This window comes from Cyprinus carpio, chromosome A17 (assembly GCF_018340385.1).
Source record: "Cyprinus carpio isolate SPL01 chromosome A17, ASM1834038v1, whole genome shotgun sequence".
NCBI classification, from domain to species: domain Eukaryota; kingdom Metazoa; phylum Chordata; class Actinopteri; order Cypriniformes; family Cyprinidae; genus Cyprinus; species Cyprinus carpio.
In genome coordinates this window covers 3,097,995-3,118,231 of record NC_056588.1, presented here as the reverse complement: position 1 = coordinate 3,118,231, position 20,237 = coordinate 3,097,995, and the positions used below count along the sequence as shown (strand labels likewise).

Below are 20,237 nucleotides of genomic sequence, written 5' to 3'. Positions count from 1 at the left end.
TTCTTGTAAACAACATTTATTTATAGTGAATTCCTCTGCTGACAAATCCTTTTTTATTTATTTTTTCCAAGTATGAGAAAATGTACAATACTGTATTTGGGTTATCACAACTTGTCATGAAAGATATTTTGCATTTTAGTACAGCTTGACAGAAAGAGTTCACTTGCCCCATCTGCCCTTGTCCAATTCTAGGACAAAGAAAGTCTCTTTCCTTTTACTTTCTGGTTTTACTTTTTACAAGTGCTCTTTATTGGATGAGTTTTACGGAAACTGAATCACATGTCTTTTGTTTTGCAAATAGCACCAGATAAATGTTCAAAATGGTCTGCTACAACTTTGCACAGACAATCCACTGAAAGGAGCGCCTGAACGGAAGATGCTCCAACAAGGTTCAGTGCTGTAAATTCAAACAATTTCCTTCCTGAACATCATAAAATGCATTTAAATTAAAAAATAAACCAGGACAAGAGCACAATTCCAATAAAATGTCTCACGTGTTTTTTTTAATCGACTTTACAGCACAGACTGACAGACAGACTGTGATTACCGTGGGTTCTTATAAAACATTTGTTCAATCACAAATACATGAGTGCTAATGTCAAAACCAACGCACTGTACAGCATTAAAAATGCATTCTAATTTCAATTTGGTTCATTAAAATCATATTAAAAATCATTTGTTTATGCACAACACGGCATTAATAAAAATTACACCCACTATAAATCTAGAAAACAAATAGAGATACAGGACTGAAACGGTTCTTCAAATCAGTTGCTTTTTCACATCGAATATCACGAATAAATTACACCATGGGACAGACCATATAGAAAGGAGAATGTGCAAAGCAAACATACAGGAGAGCTGGAGAGCAGCGCACGGCTCGTCTCCTGGCTGGTGTTAGTGTAGTGTTCACATTACTGGCCTTTGGACTGGCAGGTCTGGAGAGACATTTACTCAAGAGACTCGCTGTCCTCTGTGAACAGCTCGGCCAGGTCTGCCACTGTAAACACGGAGGCCTCCGAATGCTTCATAGACGTGGAACTATGACTGAAGGTGATGTTGGATTGAGACAGATTAGTCAAGGTCATTTTCAGTAAACAGAGCAAAAACAATGCAAATCTACAGAAGGCCAGAGTGCACAATTATATGTATTTAAAGATCCCAATAAATTGCTTGATCCTGTGTTGATGAGATTCCTTTTAAACCAGGAAATTGGGGTGGGACATATATATATAAAAAAAACTTTTGGAGTAAACTAGTTCTAGAGGGATAAACATACATGGACTAAAAACCACAATAGTTTGATTTTTTTTTTTTTTTTTTTAAATACCCTCGTTTTGTGTCAGAAACGTACCTCTTTTCTGCTGTTTTAAGCATTGCTTGCATCCGCTCCTCGATGGTGGACTTGATCAGAAACCGGTGAACGAATGTGGGTCTGTAGAAATAATAAGAATAATTTAATAATTTACTAATAACATCTCTTTTTCCTTGGAGGAAGTGCTATTATGGATCATAGACTTGTATTGTGGCCAGAATCAACGGTTTAAAGTTAAAATGCCTTAATGATGGATTTGTTTCTTCACACAGCTTTTTTGCTTCATGAAATATTAATCGATGGATTACTTGTGGATCATTGTGATGTTTTTATCAACTGTTTGGACGGCACCCATTCACTGCAGAGGACCCACTGGTGACAAAGTGATGTAATGTTACATTTATCCAAATATTTTTAGATGAAGAAACAAACTCATCTACATCTTGGATGGCCTGAGGGTGAGTAAATTTTTTGGTGAATTATTCCTTTAAATATTCCAAAAAAATGTTTGGAATGTGTGCCATTTTAACTGATATGACAGAAAAGCTGCAAGCCAGAATCAAAACTCATGTCAACAGCATGTGTGTGTGTTAAGCCTACTTGGTCTGGCCAATCCGGTGCACTCTTCCTATGGCCTGCAGCTCATGGGCAGGGTTTAGAATGGGCTCCACCAGCAGCACATGCGTTGCTTCGATGATGTTTAGCCCATTTGAGCCTGTGTGCAGTGGCAGCAGCAAGATGTTGATGTTCTCCTCGTATTTGAAAGCACTCAGGTTCTCCTAAAAATGAATGCAATAATCATAATTTCACATTTGTGCTTAGTGGTTAAAGAGGTGTAGTGGTAACTAGGGATAACCAAGCTGCCTGATTAACTGGATAAAATTTGGCTATTTTGAGATTCTTGTCATCAGCTGTTTACTCTGTTCAACTGGCTGAATAGTTTCAGTTTCAAAATTGATTCATTTAAACTCCAGAGTTTAATTAACTAAAAGAACATAAAAAAAGCTTAAAAATCTTTACACATAAATAAAAAAATAAACAATCATTTACACATAAAAAAAAAAAATAAATAACATAAAAAATAAAATAATTAATTTAATTATTATTAAATATATATTTAAAAAACATTTTCAAAAAATATTCATTAATTTCTAGAGTTCTATGTCTCATTTATAAATGAATAATTTATTAAATTAATTTGATATTAAATATAAACATTAAAAAAAACACTTTGGGTAATTGAAGGCAACAGAAATAATTAAATTTATTAAACCACTCATTTTGGTGCTGGATCTACTCGTTTTATAATAACATATTTAAGCAATTACAGAAAAGAAAGGGAGAAAAATCCTTAATTAAAGACAAACATTGTGTTATGTTACATTTTCATCATATTCAACACAAACCTGAAATTTGTGGATTCCGTTGATCTGTGCAAACTCCATGTTGTTGTCGAAAAGGGCTTTCGAGATGATGTCCAGGACGCCCTGCCACTGAGAGGCGAGGCGTAAATGTAAGGTCAGAGGTTAAGAGCTGTAGTCTGGTGTTTGATGTAGTAACTCATTTAATGAGAGCGTTACCGTGGAGAACACAAGAGACTTGGCTCCCGGGTCGGTCATCTGGATTTTCTTTAAGACTCGAACCACGGCCTCGACCTTCGTGGAGTGGCTACCCTACAGGGGAAAGAGATTACAGAGATGCCTCAAATCATATCTGACCTGACTGAAAATGTCACATAGTCGCAGTACAGTTGTATTTGACCTACATTGTAAAATACATATTAAACGCCTAGATGAGGCAGGAATTGTCTCTGACCTTCACAGGGATGTCCTCCCCCTGGTGGGCGCTCTGAGTGGTGAACACATACGAGATCTCTGAATGAGAAGTGGTTTGTCGGCATATGGCACACTTTATGGCTCTCCGTCGATTGCCGACGCTGTACTGCTCCACGATGATAGCGATGCACTCGTTACAGAAACAGTGTCCGCAGGTCAGTACGGCCCACTGACAATAAAAACACATGCAAGTCACGTTCAGAGTATATACTTACACTTGACACATTCATTTTTGCTTTGATTTTACCTCCTGACCCAGCGGCCGAGCGCAGATGGGACATGGTTCTGGATTCAACCCTCCGGTGGACTTATCCTGAGACTGAAACGATCAATACATGAATTACTAGAAATACATTCTGAAATGCTATGTTTAAATATGCAAATGATGCATTATGTAATTAAATGTGCACTAACTTTTATGCATTTTCATTTAACAACTAACTCTTCTTTTTCTGACTTAGTGGAGGAGAGAAAAAAAATATTTTGAGAAAATGGCCTTTAAAGATATGTATCGTAATTGAAATCTACAGACACAATCAGATAAAGTGTTATATAAATTGGGCAAATTACACTTGAACAAACATCTCTGTAAAAACTTTCACAATATAGATAGGAATAAACATACATTTTGTATTAAAATAAACATTTAAATGTGTATTTTAGATGTTTTCCTTCCACTAGTCTGCAAGAAGACAAGTTATGGAAGCAAAGCAACCCATAAATTGATTAGTACATAAATAAAACATGGTTTTGTCTGTAGCATATTGCCTTAAAGGTACAGGAGCAAAAAAAAAAAAAAACTTTTTTAGTTCTAAGGATCAGAGAGAGGGAAAAAATTGATAGGCTTGGGTCTGAATATTGGGTAAATAATCTTAGGTAAAAAAAAAAAAGTGTTTCAAAAAATGGTGTGTAAAGTAGATGTGTGTGAATGTAAACGGTCTGCAAAGTTGTAAAGCCTAAACTGCATGATAAATAAAGCTATTGTCTCCCAAAATAAAGAATCAACCCTGTACAGCCTGAATGAGTAGAGTAGGCTAGTAAGGGTTTAGAGAGACTAAATCTGAGAACTGCTTTAAACGATTAATTTCCGAATTGCTGAAAAAAGGAGACATTAAATGCATATTTTAAGAAAACTAAAGCATTTTTTGACCTTGCATGCATGTAAACCTATTATAGGAGACTCCCAACCAATATTAGGAACCTTGAAAATGGCATTATAAGGGCACTTAAAAAAAACCTTGAATAATATCCCTTAAAATACATCATGTATTACCTTCTCCAGGTTTGTGAGATAGAGAAACTGCCCAAGCTTTTTCTGCAGTTGTGATTTGGCCACCGCCCTGTCATTGAGCAGCTTTATCCTGTTCTGCTCCACCTGTTCACATGTAAAAGTAAAAAAAAAAAAAAAAAAAAAAAAAAAAAAAAAAAGAGAAAAAAAAAATAACGGTTCTTACATCTCTTAGTCTTAAAATGACACAGAGCATGACAGATGGGACTCTTTCTGTCGTCATCACCTCATGAGGTTCTATGATATGCAGCACTTTGGGTTTGGGTTCATCAGGTAACCGCACACGCAGCCTCTCGGTGGCCATGCCCAGCTCATCTATGGCCGACACGTGATCTCGCAGTGACATCCAGTACTCATGCAGCAACTGAAAGAGCACAAGATATATTGATGAAGACATTCAAACTATCCTTCATTCATCACGCAATGAGAAAACAACCTCAAACCTTATATTCTTTCTTCCAGGACTCAAAGAGCTCCATGAAGGAGTTTCCCTCCTCTATGAGTCCAGACTCCAAACGACGGGCCTTTGCAAAGGACAGGGTGGCTTTAAGGGCTCGTTCAGTCTCACTGGCTGCCCACAAACCCCTGCTGGTCGTGGGGAGCCTATCATCTACCAGCCCATCCTCACCTTCAATCATCTCCTCAAAGATGGCCGTCTGTCCCTTTACTCTGCCGAGAATGCATTTAAAAACTGAAGTTTACTGACTATACTTTTCACCAAAATGTCTTTAAAAACCCTTTTACATTTACATATATATATACACATATACACAGTACAGACCAAAAGTTTGGAAACATTACTATTTTTTATGTTTTTGAAAGAAGTTTCTTCTGCTCATCAAGCCTGCATTTATTTGATCAAAAATACAGAAAAAAAATGTAATTTTGTGATATATTATTACAATTTAAAATAATTGTTTTTAAATTTATTATACTTTAAATTATCATTTATTTCTGTGATGCAAAGCTGAATTTTTAGGATCATTATCACATGATCCTTTAGAAATCATTCTAATATGATGATTCATTATCAAAGTTGGAAACAGTTCTGCTGCTTAATATTTTTTCAGAACATGTGATACTTTTTTAGGATACTTTGATGAATAAAAAGTAAAAAAAAAAAAAAAAAAGAAAAAAAAAGAAGCTATGTTTTTAAAATATAAATATTTTTGTAATAACAATATACACTACTGGTCATTAATTTGGGGTCAGTAATTTTTTATTCATTTCTTTTTTTTAAATAAAATCAATACTTTTATTCAGCAAGGATGTGTTAAATTGATAAAAAGTGATAGTAAAGAAAATATATTATTAGAATATATATTATTAGAATTTTTTTTTTTTTTAATAAATGCAGTTCTTTTTAACCTTTTATTCATCAAATATATTAGACAGCAGAACTGTTTCCAACACTCATAATAAATCAGAATATTAGAATGATTTCTAAATGATCATGTGATAGACTGGATGTTACATGTGACACTGAAGGCTGGAGTAATGATGCTGAAAATTCAGCTTTGCATCACAGGAATAAATTATTTTTTTTAAAGTATATTCAAATAGAAAAACTATTATTTTAAGTTGTAATAATATTTCACAATATTACTGTTTTTTTTCTGTATTTTTGATCAAATAAATGCAGGCTGATGAGCAGAAGAGACTTCTTTCAAAAACATTAAATATTAATGTTTCCAAACTTTTGGTCTGTACTGTATATATATATATATATATATATATATATATATATATATATCTCAGAATGTCCAAGCTGTGATTTTCCACTGAATGAAACTAAATGGTTTAAACATGATTGTCAATAAATAACAGATAAAATATCAGTTTGTTTCACACATAAATCTATTGTATGACTTGGAATATAGTGCTGAAGTCATATGAATTACTTTTATTATACTGTAATGGTGCTGATTTTTCCTTTTTGGAGTTTGACAGCCCATAGTCTCTATCAACCTTTATTAAACAAGAGCTGCTTGGACATTCTGCAAAACATTTCCTTATGTGTTCCACACAAGTTGTCGTACAGATTTAGTAAATAATGATGAAATTGTAATTTTTGGACGACTTACCACTTTAAACTGCAAACTATCTAATGTGTTTTATAACTTACGTGTGAGAGAAGAGTTTTGACTCGTAGTCCGTAAAAAGTTCATCGGATTTGCAAAACACACAGCTACGGGATGAATTTAAAAAGGAACAAATGTTAAATTCAAAGACAAACAATTATCATAATTTGCAAATGTGACATTTAACCTAACCCTAATGTGTAACAAAAACAATAACAGTTAACAAACATATGTAACTCAAAAGAGTTATTATATTTCTGTTATATAATGTGGAATGAAAAATGTAGCGTTAAAAAATTCAATTAATCCATTTCACTAATGGCCTTGGAGTTTTACGTCAGACTGATTGGAAACAGTAATTATTTTGGTATTTCTACTGTAACAGAAAATATGCACTTCATCCATAAACACTGAAAAGATTTTACTTGTTCAGTGGCAGACGAACAGGTCGAAGGTGGCAAAGTGTTGCTTCCTCGATGACTTGCTGAGATGGTGGCCCCTCCAGTTTCTTTACAGCATCTTGAACCGTTTTCTGCGATTTCATCAAATCATCCATTTGAGTGCTGAGCAGAAACTGAAGACCACGAGCATCCCGAAACCTATGAGTAAGACATTTTTATTAAATAGCACTTCTTTTCCCATCAAAAACTATATATCTGCAATCTATCAAGTGAATGGATGCTGGATTACTTGTCTGCCAATGAGAGCTTGTTGGCTTGTTGTTTATAACTGCAAGTTAGCTCATTCTGAATGCGGCCCACAAGGTCATCGTCCATAGAGTACTGAATGGCATGCTGTATGACATCCAGCCACCAGGGAGAGCGAAGGTTCACCTAGGGCAGAACACACAATTATTAAACTCAAGTCAAGTCGAGCTTTATTGACCACGGTACTACATAAATACAGACATACAACAAAGAAGTAAACAGTATAAACCTATACATAACTAACCTACTGACAGATTTTGACTATAAATATACTATATATAAATGTTTACCTATACATAAGCTAAAAAAAATACAGACTATACGAATGCTTCACATGATACTACACCTATACACAACTAACCTTCTGACAGATTTTGACTTTAAATACTATATATACACAGTACAGGTCAAAAGTTTGGAAACATTACTATTTTTAATGTTTTTGAAAGAAGTCTCTTCTGCTCATCAAGCCTGCATTTATTTGATCAAAAATACAGAAAAAAACAGTAATATTGTGAAATATTTGTCAGGGATCTAGGAAGGAGGACCCAGTTGCAGAGTGAGTTAACAATGGTTTATTGACAACAGACTGATACAAGAGGGTAGTGAAGTGCACAAATACCACAACAGGAACACAATAAACAGGAACAGCTAGGGAAGACCACAGGGTCAGCTTCAGAAAACTTGCAGAATACATTGGCAACCGAGGGGGCGGCAAGACCAGGCTGATGGAGAAGACCACACAAGGCATCATAGAGCAGAGCTCAAACATTAGGTGACAGCCGACTCAGAAGCAGACCAAGAGCCAGGCAGGTAGACCCAGGGCAGGACACACAGGAACAGGTCAGGAACTCTAATACAAGACTAGACAAAGCTCCACAGAAACACAAATTAAATCCTAGATAAGGGAAAATATAAACCAATGAACTAAAAGAGTAAAGTAACAAAATAAGAAATAATTACCAATCTAACCAACTTCAAGAATATCAAACAAAACCAAGAATCAAGACTAGAAAAACTAAATTACAAGTAAAATAAAAGCAAGAACAAACAGCTTACCAACCTAAGGAGCAAGACAAGAACATGAAACAACAAGGACTAAACAAAACAAGAGCAAAAGACCAACCAGACAGGGAGACATGGGCACATATATATAGTCATATCCACAGACAGCTACGAAGACAGTGACAGAAGGGGGTGAAAATGACCACGAACCAGCAAAAACAAAAGGGTAAGGAGCACTATAAATAGGGAGGAAAACACATGAGGAACAGGTGAGCACAATTAGACTAACAGGGCTAACAAGAGGGTGACGTAGAAATGAAACAAGGAGGATGGACTAAGGGAGCACATGGCCGAGAAAACAATTAACAAGGCCATGTGCTGACACAAGACATAAACAAGAAACAAGACACAACAGTGACAGTGCAAAACCCTGACAATATTATTACAACTTAAAATAATAGTTTTCTATTTGAATATACTTTAAAAAAATAATTTATTCCTGTGATGCAAAGCTGAATTTTCAGCATCATTACTCCAGCCTTCAGTGTCACATGTAACATCCAGTCTATCACATGATCATTTAGAAATCATTCTAATATTCTGATTTATTATGAGTGTTGGAAACAGTTCTGCTGTCTAATATATTTGATGAATAAAAGGTTAAAAAGAACTGCATTTATTCAAAATAAAAAAAAAGATTCTAATAATGTATATTCTAATAATATATTTTCTTTACTATAACTTTTTATCAATTTAACACATCCTTGCTGAATAAAAAGTATTGATTTTATTTAAAAAAAAGAAAAAAAAATTACTGACCCCAAATTACTGACCAGTAGTGTATATTGTTATTACAAAATATTTATATTTTAAAAACATAGCTTCTTTTTTTTTTTTTTTTTTTACTTTTTATTCATCAAAGTATCCTAAACAAAGTATCACATGTTCTGAAAAAATATTAAGCAGCAGAACTGTTTCCAACTTTGATAATGAAATAATCATATTAGAATGATTTCTAAAGGATCATGTGATAATGATCCTAAAAATTCAGCTTTGCATCACAGAAATAAATGATAATTTAAAGTATAATACATTTAAAAACAATTATTTTAAATTGTAATAATATATCACAATATTAAAATTTTTTTCTTCTGTATTTTTGATCAAATAAATGCAGGCTTGATGAGCAGAAGAGACTTCTTTCAAAAACATTAAAAATAGTAAAGTTTCCAAACTTTTGACCTGTACTGTATATATATATATATATATATATATATATATATATATATATATATATATATATATATATATATATATATAAAAAAATGTTTACCTATACATAAACTAAAAACAAAATACAAACTATACAAATGCTACACATAAACACTGTACCTACTGTATACACAACTGACCTACTGACAGATTTTGAATATGAATATACTATATATAGATGTTTACCTATACATAGACTGAAAAGAAAAAATATATAGACTATACGAATGCTTCACATAATACTGTACATGTGCAAAGAGAAACACTGTAAGTCAAGCAGCTGGCTGGGGAATAGTGCAAGATGATTTGTAGTGCATGAGCATGTAAACACATATTTGAGTCTTTTGTGGGATTATGTACACACAGCAGTGTGTGTGAAAACTACAACAATAACTCAGCAAAACACAAGGATGAAAATGTGTGGTAATTGAGCTTTTACCTTGCGTCTGAGCTCTTTAATGTGCTGAAGAACAGGCTGTAGATTCTGATGTGCTTCAGAAACCTCAGAGTTCACCTTAGCCATGTAATGCTGCTTCAGCTGCTCAGCCTGGGACGAAAACACAGAGGACTAGAATTTTCTTATTAAAAACATATCACATTTAGGCCTATGAGCGATTACCCAACCTCATCTTTGAGACTGTCATCTCTCAGGGTTGGAGGAATCCCAGGATGCTTTGCATTCAGAAGCTCCATCAGATTGTGGGTTGCATGAAGCCTCTATACATTTTGAACAAAAAAGGTACAACAATAAAAATGCAAACAAAAATGATTAAAAACGATGTAATAAAATTTTGTACAAAAACAACAGTAAAGATATTTGAATTGGGAGTTAAATTGGATTTAGAACAAAAAAATAAAACTAAATAAAATAATAAACATTTGTGATTAATGATTTGTGATTAGGACAAGACACAACAGGTGGATAGGATAAATATTTTAACTAATAGACAACCATACTTTACAATATGATTAATAACAACATTTAAGACACTTATTTTGTATAACAAGATGTCTGAAATGCTGTGTTTAAATCGGCAAATAAGGCATTATCTAATTAAATATGCACTCATTTGCATAAATATGAACACTGGATAATAGTTAAAAATTCTTGTTTCATTTTGTTGACATTAAAAGTTTTCATAGAGATTTTGGAAAACACTTTTTAATCACTCAGAAAACAAACGCAGAAAGAAAAATCACCATATTTTTAGGAATAAAATGTGAATAATTCAGGTGAATGATTACAAAAAAATAATAACCCTCCGAATATAGATACAGCTGTAAAGTTTGGTGAATGTACATGCTACTGAATTGGAGATTACAGACTGAGCATGAGAAAAAAAACTCATTTTGAGAAAACGCCTTTAAAGATATGCATATCACTGAAATCTACAGATGCATATAGATAAAGTAAATACCTAAATTTGTATTTTTAATGTTGTCTTTCCACTAGTCTACCCTGAATCTAGCCCAACATCTCAAAACTGAGCAGTTCCTGAAAAACAATGGTTTTGCCTGTGGTGTCTTGCCTTAAATTAAACTGAGTTGGAATTGTTTACCTGAAGGGAATCAGTTTTCAGTCTTGCTTTATGTTCTTCAGATGATCGCAGCACTTCTCTGTACATCTCCGCTGCATCTACAAACTCACCTGGCGATGACAGGAAATGGTTCATTAATGTCTACAACAGTCAAGGAAGGCAGATGCAGGTAGATGAATACTGACACTGTAGAAATGGGGCTCGCGATACCTCTGATGATGTGAATTCCAGCCAGACCATTGAGAGCACACACCAGCTGCCTGTGGGCTTCTTCACACTCCACACGACATTTCTTCTGCAACGACTTCAACAACTCCTCCATTGTCATTGTCTTCAACAGGAAATAACAAAATCAGTGTGGACAAAATGAACCAGAACACTTTCAATTACATCTGAATTTAGTTTCTAACCTCTTCTGGAGGGGCAGGAACTCTCCTCTGACAGCTTGCGGGTGGCAGCAGGCCTGACGTAGACGTAAAAGGGGGTATAATATGGTAGTGACGGTACGGCGGTCCAAACTACCCAGCTTTAATGACCAATCAGAGATCTTCCTCAGCTTCACGAGAGCATCCTGCGAGCAAACCTCATGCTGACGGTGATAAAAGTGTCCCTCTACTGGGGAGAAGTTGAGCCAGTGGATTTCTTCTGTTTGAGGAGGGATTTGGATCTAAACATGAAAGTTTGTGACATCAAATCAATGCAATGCCAAGGTTATGAAGGATGAAGTAAGTTTTCTGAAAGAGTTACCTACTAACCTGATCGATGACATCTTTTTTAGCAGATCTCCATAGTAGTTGACCAATGACATTGTAGAGCGGTGTGGTGTTGCCGTGGCGGTAGGGGCGATAAAGTAACTGGTCCCACCAGTACTTCACCCAGTAAGGATCAACTCCCAAAAACAGGACAAGACCATACAAGTCTAAAAGATTTCATATAAAACAAAAACAGTTATCATCACATAACACAATTTTTATTAGTGACCACAGTCACAAGAATGCCAGTAGTACAGAGGAGTTTGTTCAAATGTCTATTTTAGGGAATCGGTGACTCAATTAATAATTTGTGCCATTACTCAGGAAAGTTCAAAGAAGTCCCCATAAGGCATTTTACACAGATTAAAGTTTGTTAGTAAAAAATGTATGTTTGTAAATACTGTCATTTATTGCTATTTAGTGTTACACTGGTGCATATAAATATGTTTTAAAATATTATTCTTTCCTGCATTCAATAAATGGGGACAACATCTCTTGTTTATTTTTCACAACTGCAATTGACTGCATTTTGCTCTTAAATTTTGAATCAAAATAACTGTTTATTTAAAAAACAAATAAATACATACTGTACAATGATATAAATTAATAAATTCAAATGGCAGACCAGTTATTTTAAATTGCAATATTAATTGTAATAATATTTCACAATATAAATGTTTTTACTGTATTTTTGATCATAAAATACAGCCTTGGTGAAAATAGACTTTTTTTTTTTGAACGGTTGTGTGTGAGCTCATCTCCAGATATTGTTTAGTTGTGTCACCAAGCTCTATTTCAATGAAATATTAATTCTGCTTACCTTCCAAACCTCTCTGCACAGGTGTTCCACTGACACACCAGCGATTAACAGATGTGAGACGCAAAGCCATTTCTGCAGCCTGAATAGAAAAAAACCAAGAGATTTTACCATAATAAAAGCTGTTCTTTGACTGTGCTGTCTCTAGGATTAAAACTGAACAGGATTTATTCCTGCAAAATTAATATATCAATGTTGTGATCAGCTACCTTGGCTGTGGTGCACTCCACCATCTGAGCTTCATCCAGACAGACGCGCCACCACTCCACAGCCACTAGTGGGCTCGGTACGGCCATGTAGCGCTTCTGGTTGCGGAATCGGCGGCCGTCTTTGCTATTGCTGTGCGGGATGTCAACGTAATTGAGTTCAGTGCGCAGCACGTCGTAAGTGGTGATGACCACGTCCTGCTCAGCCAGAATGTGAGGCTGGATGAAACCGTGTCTCTTTACACCCTGATACACCTAAAAAAATAAAAATAAATAAATAATAATAATAATATAAAATATATATGTGAGGATAAAATCTGTTCACACCATTAAGTTTTGATAATCATTCTAATTCTATGAGAACTGGGAAGTCCGTACTTAACAATAACAACACAGAGCAATTATATCAATGGAATCACTATTTTTTCCAGCTGATGAATGCATTATCATGCATTGGTGTGGATGCTAACATAGTTATTGTAATTGTTGTCTTTATAGTTATCGTTCTTGGTGTGAACAGGCCATATCATTTATTGCTATATATTGTTAGACTAGTAAATATAAATACATTTAATACATGGTTTGAAAATATAATCCTTCCATACATTCATTTAGTGAGGAAAACATCCCTTATTTATATTTAACTACAACAATTTACTGCATTTTGCTCTTAGATTCTACATTTTGAATCAAAAAAAAAAAAAAAAAAAAAAATACACATGCATTAAAAAAAAAAAAAAAAAAAAAAATATTATATAATTATATATATATATATATATATATATATATATATATATATATATTATATATATATATACACACACATTTTTCAGCAAAGATGCATTCAACTAATCAAAAGTGACAGTAATCAAATTTATAATGTTACAACAGATTTCTATTTCAAATAAATGCTTTTTTTTTTTTTTTTTTTTTTACTTTTTATCCATCAAAGAATCCTGAAAAAAAAAAGATCAGTTTCCACAAAAATACTAGGCAGCACAACTGCTTTCAACATTGACATTAATAAGAAATGTAGTCTTATATTAAATCTTTCAAATAAACAATGCAATCAAAATAGAATCAAAGTCTGAACTACTGGTTAAACGATCTAAACCAGGGGTCTCCAACCCTGCTCCTGGAGAGCTACTGTCCTGCAGATTTCAGCTCCAACCCCAATCAAACACACCTGAAGCAGCTAATCAAGGTGTTCATGGCTACTTGATAATTACAGACAGGTGTGTTGGAGCAGGGTTGGAACTGAAGTCTGCAGGATGGTAGCTCTCCAGGAGCAGGGTTGGAGATCCCTGATCTAAACAGTAGTCGTAGCTCTCTAGCTGGCTCTTACCAGCACTCTGAGGGAAGATGTGTGAATGTGGCGGTTGATTTCATCCACCCACTGGTGACAGATGGAGCTGGGCGAGATGATAAGAGTGGCTCCAGTAGACACAGGTGTCATGGCTACCAGGCAGTGAGGGCAATAAAACGGGGTCGTTTTCAGGTTCTCCTCTTTGTAGTTGACACACTCAGCGTGCTGCCACAGCAGACAGTTCAAGCACTGGACCCGAGGCTTGTAGTCCACCAGGCCAAGCTCTCCACAGATGCACTCAAAGCGGTAATCTGGAGTATTAAACGGGATCACAGATGCTCTGGTTGGGGTTTCGGGTTCAGGTTTGGAGTTTTGGGTAGGATCTGATTTAGAACTCTCAACACGGATGTCTTCTGTAGTTTCTTGTTGGGGTTTGTCTGTTGTTTCTTTATCATCTTCATCTGTGATGTCTACTGACGTCTTCTGCGGTGGATTCTCGGAGTCCAGAAGTGAATCTGGCTCACATTTGAGTTCCTCTGTGAGGAGAGGAGGATCCACACTGTCTTCAGAATCTGATGCTGTCGTGTACGAGGTCTTTGATGCCTCTTTCTCCTGACCAGAAACCCGACGAGATGTTCTTCTGGGGGTGGCCTTGTCACAGGACTTTTTCAAAAAGAATACAAACATATGAAAAAGTACATTATGCATTATGCATATTTAAAATGGTTACCATAAAGTAAAACTGCAGTAAAATAAACAATTAAATAAATAAAATAGACTTACAAAAATAGTAAAAGAAAAAAGAAAAAGTGCATGACCCGTCTTACATATTTAAAGTGTGTCTTGTTTCTTTTATAAAATAAATAAATATACAGAATTCTATAAAAATAGCACAAAAACATGAAAAATTAACATGCTGTATTCTACATATTTAAAGTTACTTTAAAAAACATTAAAAAACAAATAAAGTAACAAAATAAAAATAGCAAAATAATACAAATAAATTTGTATTTTAAAGTAGCATCCTTTAAAATAGAGAACTATAGTTCTTCTACATGTAAAATAAAATAAGTAGTAAATATCTAGCTTTATGTGCTTTTTCAATCAGCAATAACTCTTATTTTTTATATTATTACACATGCATTTTTTTTTATATTTGATAATTATAATTACTTAAACTCAAAAATACATTAATATACATAATCTGGTATCTCTGAAACATTTAATCCCATTCTTCTCGAATTGGAGGATAAGTCACTGAAGGTTTTGTATATTCAGTGTGTCTTATTCGTATCAATTTTGAGTGTGCATGTTATTTTGCCTATTTAGGCCAGGATTCTCCTGTAAAAGAGATTTTTAATCTCAGAGAGGTTTTTGCCTGGTTAACTAAAGATAATAATAATAGTGTGTTCTATATTTTTAATAATCAAAAAAGATCAAAAATTCACTACAGAAGATGTAAAACTACGAACAATTCGAGGAGCAGCAGGCCTCTTCTTCTTTTCTTTGTAGTTCTTGCCCAGTTTGAAGGATCCTGCTAACCCTCGTCCTTTGATCTGCTCCACAACGTTCTCGCTAATAAGCTTGGTCAGGACTTTCTTTATGTGGTTCCGGTTCTTTAGGGTGTCATACTTGTACATGGTCCGCAGATAAGCAAAAATGGCATTGACTGACGCTCCTTTCCCAACCTTCATTTCTTTAATCGAAGTCAACAGCATCTCACGAACAGCTAGAAAATGACAGAAATTGCATGAAATTACTTATTTATTATACATTAATTATTTTTTAATACAAATAGGACATGTTCTTGGATCAACAAACTTAGTCCTTGGATAATATTCCTATGAAACAACAGCTTAAATCCTACCTTAACCTAGAGTATCTGATCAGATGAAACATGGTTTATAGAAATGCTGCTCCTGGACCAATCAGGATGTTGATCAAGGAACATGTCCTCATTCGGGAGAATATTTTTTTTTTTTTTTTTTACCTGGATAAATGATCTTCTCCTTGGGTCTGACCTCATGTTTAATGGTTTGTTGTTTCTCTAATGGTGGAGGAGGGACAAAGTAATTCACAGATCGTCCTGGAGAGGACAGAGACAAAAGAGTAAAACAAAACGTGTCAATTCTGGAAAGTGCAAAGAAATATTTCAATGTCCCTTGCTTTTACACTTTTTAAGGTTCCATTTGCTAACAATAGGTAACTGCATTTAACTATAAAGATGTACATGCACTAATACATTATTAAAATCAAAAGTTGTTCGTTAATATTATTTAATAGTTATAAGCTAACTTTAAGTAACAATGAACAGTCCTAATGAATGCTATTTAGTAAAGAACTTTGAACTCAAATATAAATTATTCTATTCAATGTCAAAAACTACTGATTGACTTTGCATGTTGATTTTTCTTCTGACATCAGTTTAGAAATTACTGTCACTACTATGGTGTCTTAAATCATTCTAATGATACAGTTTGTTAAGATCAAGTAATAGTTAGATGGTTTTGGCATGCAGTCTATATAAACATCAATCTAGTTAAAAGCCAGGTTAATGCATAATCAATGGGAACTTGCTGTTAAGTATTACCATAATAAGATTGCTGCAGACTTTTTTGACTAATGTTTATGTAATGTCATTTAAAGGCACATGCAATCGTAAACTTACCACAGGTAAAGTGAGAACGCCATGCTCCAGGTTTTGCCGGGTGTTACACAAAATAAGGGCCAGTACTTCCACAGTTTTCCCAAGTCCCATCTCATCAGCAAGGATCCCGCCAGGCCAGTCCACTCCCGCCAGAGGAAACTCTCGGATCAGGCTGTGATTGAGTTCAAGGGAATTCAAACAGTGAAAAACTAAATGCTGTCGATATTTTCAGACAGTTTCATTGCATTCTAAGAAAAAGAATCATACCATCCAATGTAGGGATTGTAAAAGAGCTTTTTGCCACAAATCGACACCATTTCCCGCCAAAGAAAATGCAATCTTTGCTCTGTGCAAGAAAAACAAACGCTGTTATTAAGCACTGAACTCTTTTCATCCACTTCCATAAATCAAAGATGATGATAAGCATTTGAAAACACATATGGACCTTGAGAGCTGCTGCTTTTGTACTTCTCTCTCCTCAGCATCCAGTTGACGGCCTGGCTCTGATAGGGTCTCAGCACGGGGATGAGGCCCGGGTGCTGGACATCGAAGCTCTGCTCTGCTGCTTCTGTCTGGTGCAGGTGTCGGACGTGATCGTACAGCTCCTCGACGTTCTGACGCTCCAGATCAGTGTCACACTCCTCCTCTTCATTCACCATCACCTCTACCATTGACCAGAAATAAGAAATCCCATGGGAATAAAGTTGAATCATAAAGGAAGATTACAGTTTATAAAAATAAACCAGAATGACCTCAAGGTTTGCCTTAGAAAAGATTCCTTATTATTTTATGAAAAATAAACTTTGCATATTTTGGTCCTTATGGAAAGTGTTTTAAGGCTCATTATCTATTTATTGTTTATTTGATTGTTTGGTTTAGTACAATTTTTGTTACCGGTAATTAATTTTTATTTATACATTTATATCTTAATTTTTTATTATTTATTTGTACATTTGACACTTTTTTGTATAAACAGACAAATCAGATACCAATTACTTTAAGCTTGATTTTTTTCTTTTGATTAGCACTTATGACATCACAGTAATGCTCAGTGGGTCCTGTGGTGCAGCTCCACTTCTGGGCTTAGTGGGCCTTGAAGTAGAGCTCCACCTCCAGGCTCAAGAGTATTCCTGAATTGTGTTGCCTGTTTGTTTCTACAAAATAAATAGAACGGTCTTTTAAAGTGACCATGACCAGGATCTTATTAGAATAAAATTGTGTGAAAGCATCCATAGATTGTAGATTACCAGGGATGATGAAGTCGTAGAAGAATTCCATTAATTTCTGCAGAAGCTGATTGGCTTTTTTAATGCGCCCATTTCCTTCACTGAGGAATTCTGGTCTGCCCAATCCCGATTCAAGAAGAAAAATTTTCAGCTGTTCACAAAAACAAATGAGGAGAAAACACAGCAATTTGTTTACATTATGTTACAGTTATTGGAGTACTAAAGCCTCGGTCAATAGCTTGATCCTGATGGGTTTGGATGCGCACCTTTACCGATTCATCTCCTGATGCATGGCACAATTTAATGACCATCCTCTTCTGTAGCCAGTCAAGATCTTCCAGCAAAATTCCACCAAACGAACATTCGATCGGCACAGGGCTGACAGGATCACTTCTGCCGCTCTCAACCTCCAACTCAAGACTATTCAGACTCATGCTTAGTCTATCACCTGTTTGCTGCAGGCAGAAGGATCCGTCTCCAATCCCAATGGGAATCTTTGGATGCAGGTTAAACTCTCCAATCAGTGCATTCCACCCGTGATCCAGAGCAGAAACTGGCATCACATTCAGTTCTATGGTATCTGGAAGAGAATCCTGTGTGGAGCAGCTTGGACGCTCTTCTGATGGTCCTTCTTCTGTGCCGGCAGAAGATATAAAACACTGGTTTGCCTCTTCCTGGTTGCTCTCAAGCACCGGTCCAAGATGACAGCTGTCAGACAGTGCTGGGATTGACTCCAGAATGTCTTTACAGTCTCCTTCATTTCTCCGATCTTCATGCATATTCCACTCCAGTCTCCTCTTGGCCTCCTCATCTATGCGCGCCGGCGGCGCTCGTTTCCTCCTGCTGCTCATAGCGGAAACCTGCTGGATACAACAACACAAAGTTTCATTATTATTTTGTTTATTTACCATATGGAGGTAAAATGCTTAAAGCTACATGAGACTTAACTTTCATTCATTTACACAATTTAACAAAAGTAACAGATTTATACACCAGTTTAATTAGAAGAAGACATTTATGGGAATGTACTCAAATTTTAAGATATATATAGTGCGAATAAATACACATAACTCTATACATTACGGCTAAAACACTTCACAATCACTTATTCTGCTTTAAACTGAAGCTTTAATTTGACTTAATTCTCTACTAAAAACAGTTGTAGTAAAATATTGATATTAGTGCACTAACCTACTCTCTTGGTAAATATACAAATATATGATTATTTTTACAAAGTCCATTGAAAATGTTTTCGTGGAACGTCAGTTTATATGAACAATGCAGCAGAAACGGTATGATATATTCAATTCATTCAATCAAACGCTGCTGATTACAGATTATAAATATACCGCCTCATCCGCAGTCGAAACGTACCTTTGTTTTGCTTTGGAATGTGTTCTTATCTGCAGCAAGTAAATGTTATAAAATAACTTTCATAAGCTCCAAAACCTGCGGGACATTTTCATGCCTTTATCCGCCATATTTAAAATACAGGAAGCGACGTCAGAACCAAAACAATGCCGAGGAACTGTAATATTTTAAACACTAGATGGCGCTAAATAGATAAGTACGGGACTATTGTCGTGAAGATATTTTTTAAAATTATAACTAAAAAATCTTGATAATTGTCTGATAAAAAAATTAATAAATTAAATTAATAATATTAATAATAATAATTTATTTACTAAACAGCTGAACCTGAACTGACTGAGCTTAATGTTTTTTTTTTCTTTTTTAAATTATTATTAAAGAGCTTGTGAACAACATTACAAAAACAAATTCAGGCATCAAGTATGCATCTCCAAAGATATATGAAAAAAAAAATATATATATATATATATACACACACACACACACACACACACACACACACACACACACACAAACACATTAAAGGCATCTACTGTAAAATATTATCAATCTGTACTTAACATTTTTTCACAACCTTAAGAGACTTCATTAAAAGAACAAATTCATTACAAAAAACAAAAACAAACAAACAAACAAACAAACAAAAACATAGATTCTTCAAAACTATTACAAAAAGAGCATTCTTTACAAATGTCTATAAAATTGGAAAGTTAAATATAAGTTGGATAGATTTTATCTAAGATCTTTTCATAAATTTTTCTTTATTAGAAATACAACATTTGTAAGGAAGCAGCCTCTCCTTTTTCCAATTAACATCTTGTATAGGATAGAATTCCAATAAAATTTCCCCCTTGCAGTAGCTTTTTTTTCC

The 20,237-nt window shown here is 34.7% G+C and overlaps 1 protein-coding gene across 1 annotated transcript; it reads right to left on the bottom strand.

The window, feature by feature from the left end:
- LOC109113053 (E3 ubiquitin-protein ligase SHPRH) lies at positions 1-19,493 on the bottom strand. Its single transcript, XM_042773548.1, is given in 29 exon segments — positions 1-1,047; positions 1,355-1,435; positions 1,916-2,094; positions 2,722-2,808; positions 2,896-2,988; positions 3,131-3,319; positions 3,398-3,469; positions 4,424-4,525; positions 4,665-4,802; positions 4,882-5,107; positions 6,564-6,626; positions 6,945-7,118; positions 7,210-7,352; positions 9,943-10,050; positions 10,128-10,220; positions 11,063-11,151; positions 11,252-11,708; positions 11,797-11,960; positions 12,614-12,692; positions 12,820-13,071; positions 14,162-14,785; positions 15,595-15,851; positions 16,113-16,209; positions 16,791-16,941; positions 17,037-17,115; positions 17,215-17,433; positions 18,017-18,146; positions 18,262-18,855; positions 19,370-19,493. Coding segments are annotated over 28 exon segments (5,028 nt in total). The 5' UTR covers positions 18,847-18,855; positions 19,370-19,493; the 3' UTR covers positions 1-950.
- Between the last annotated feature and the right edge of the window lie 744 nt (positions 19,494-20,237).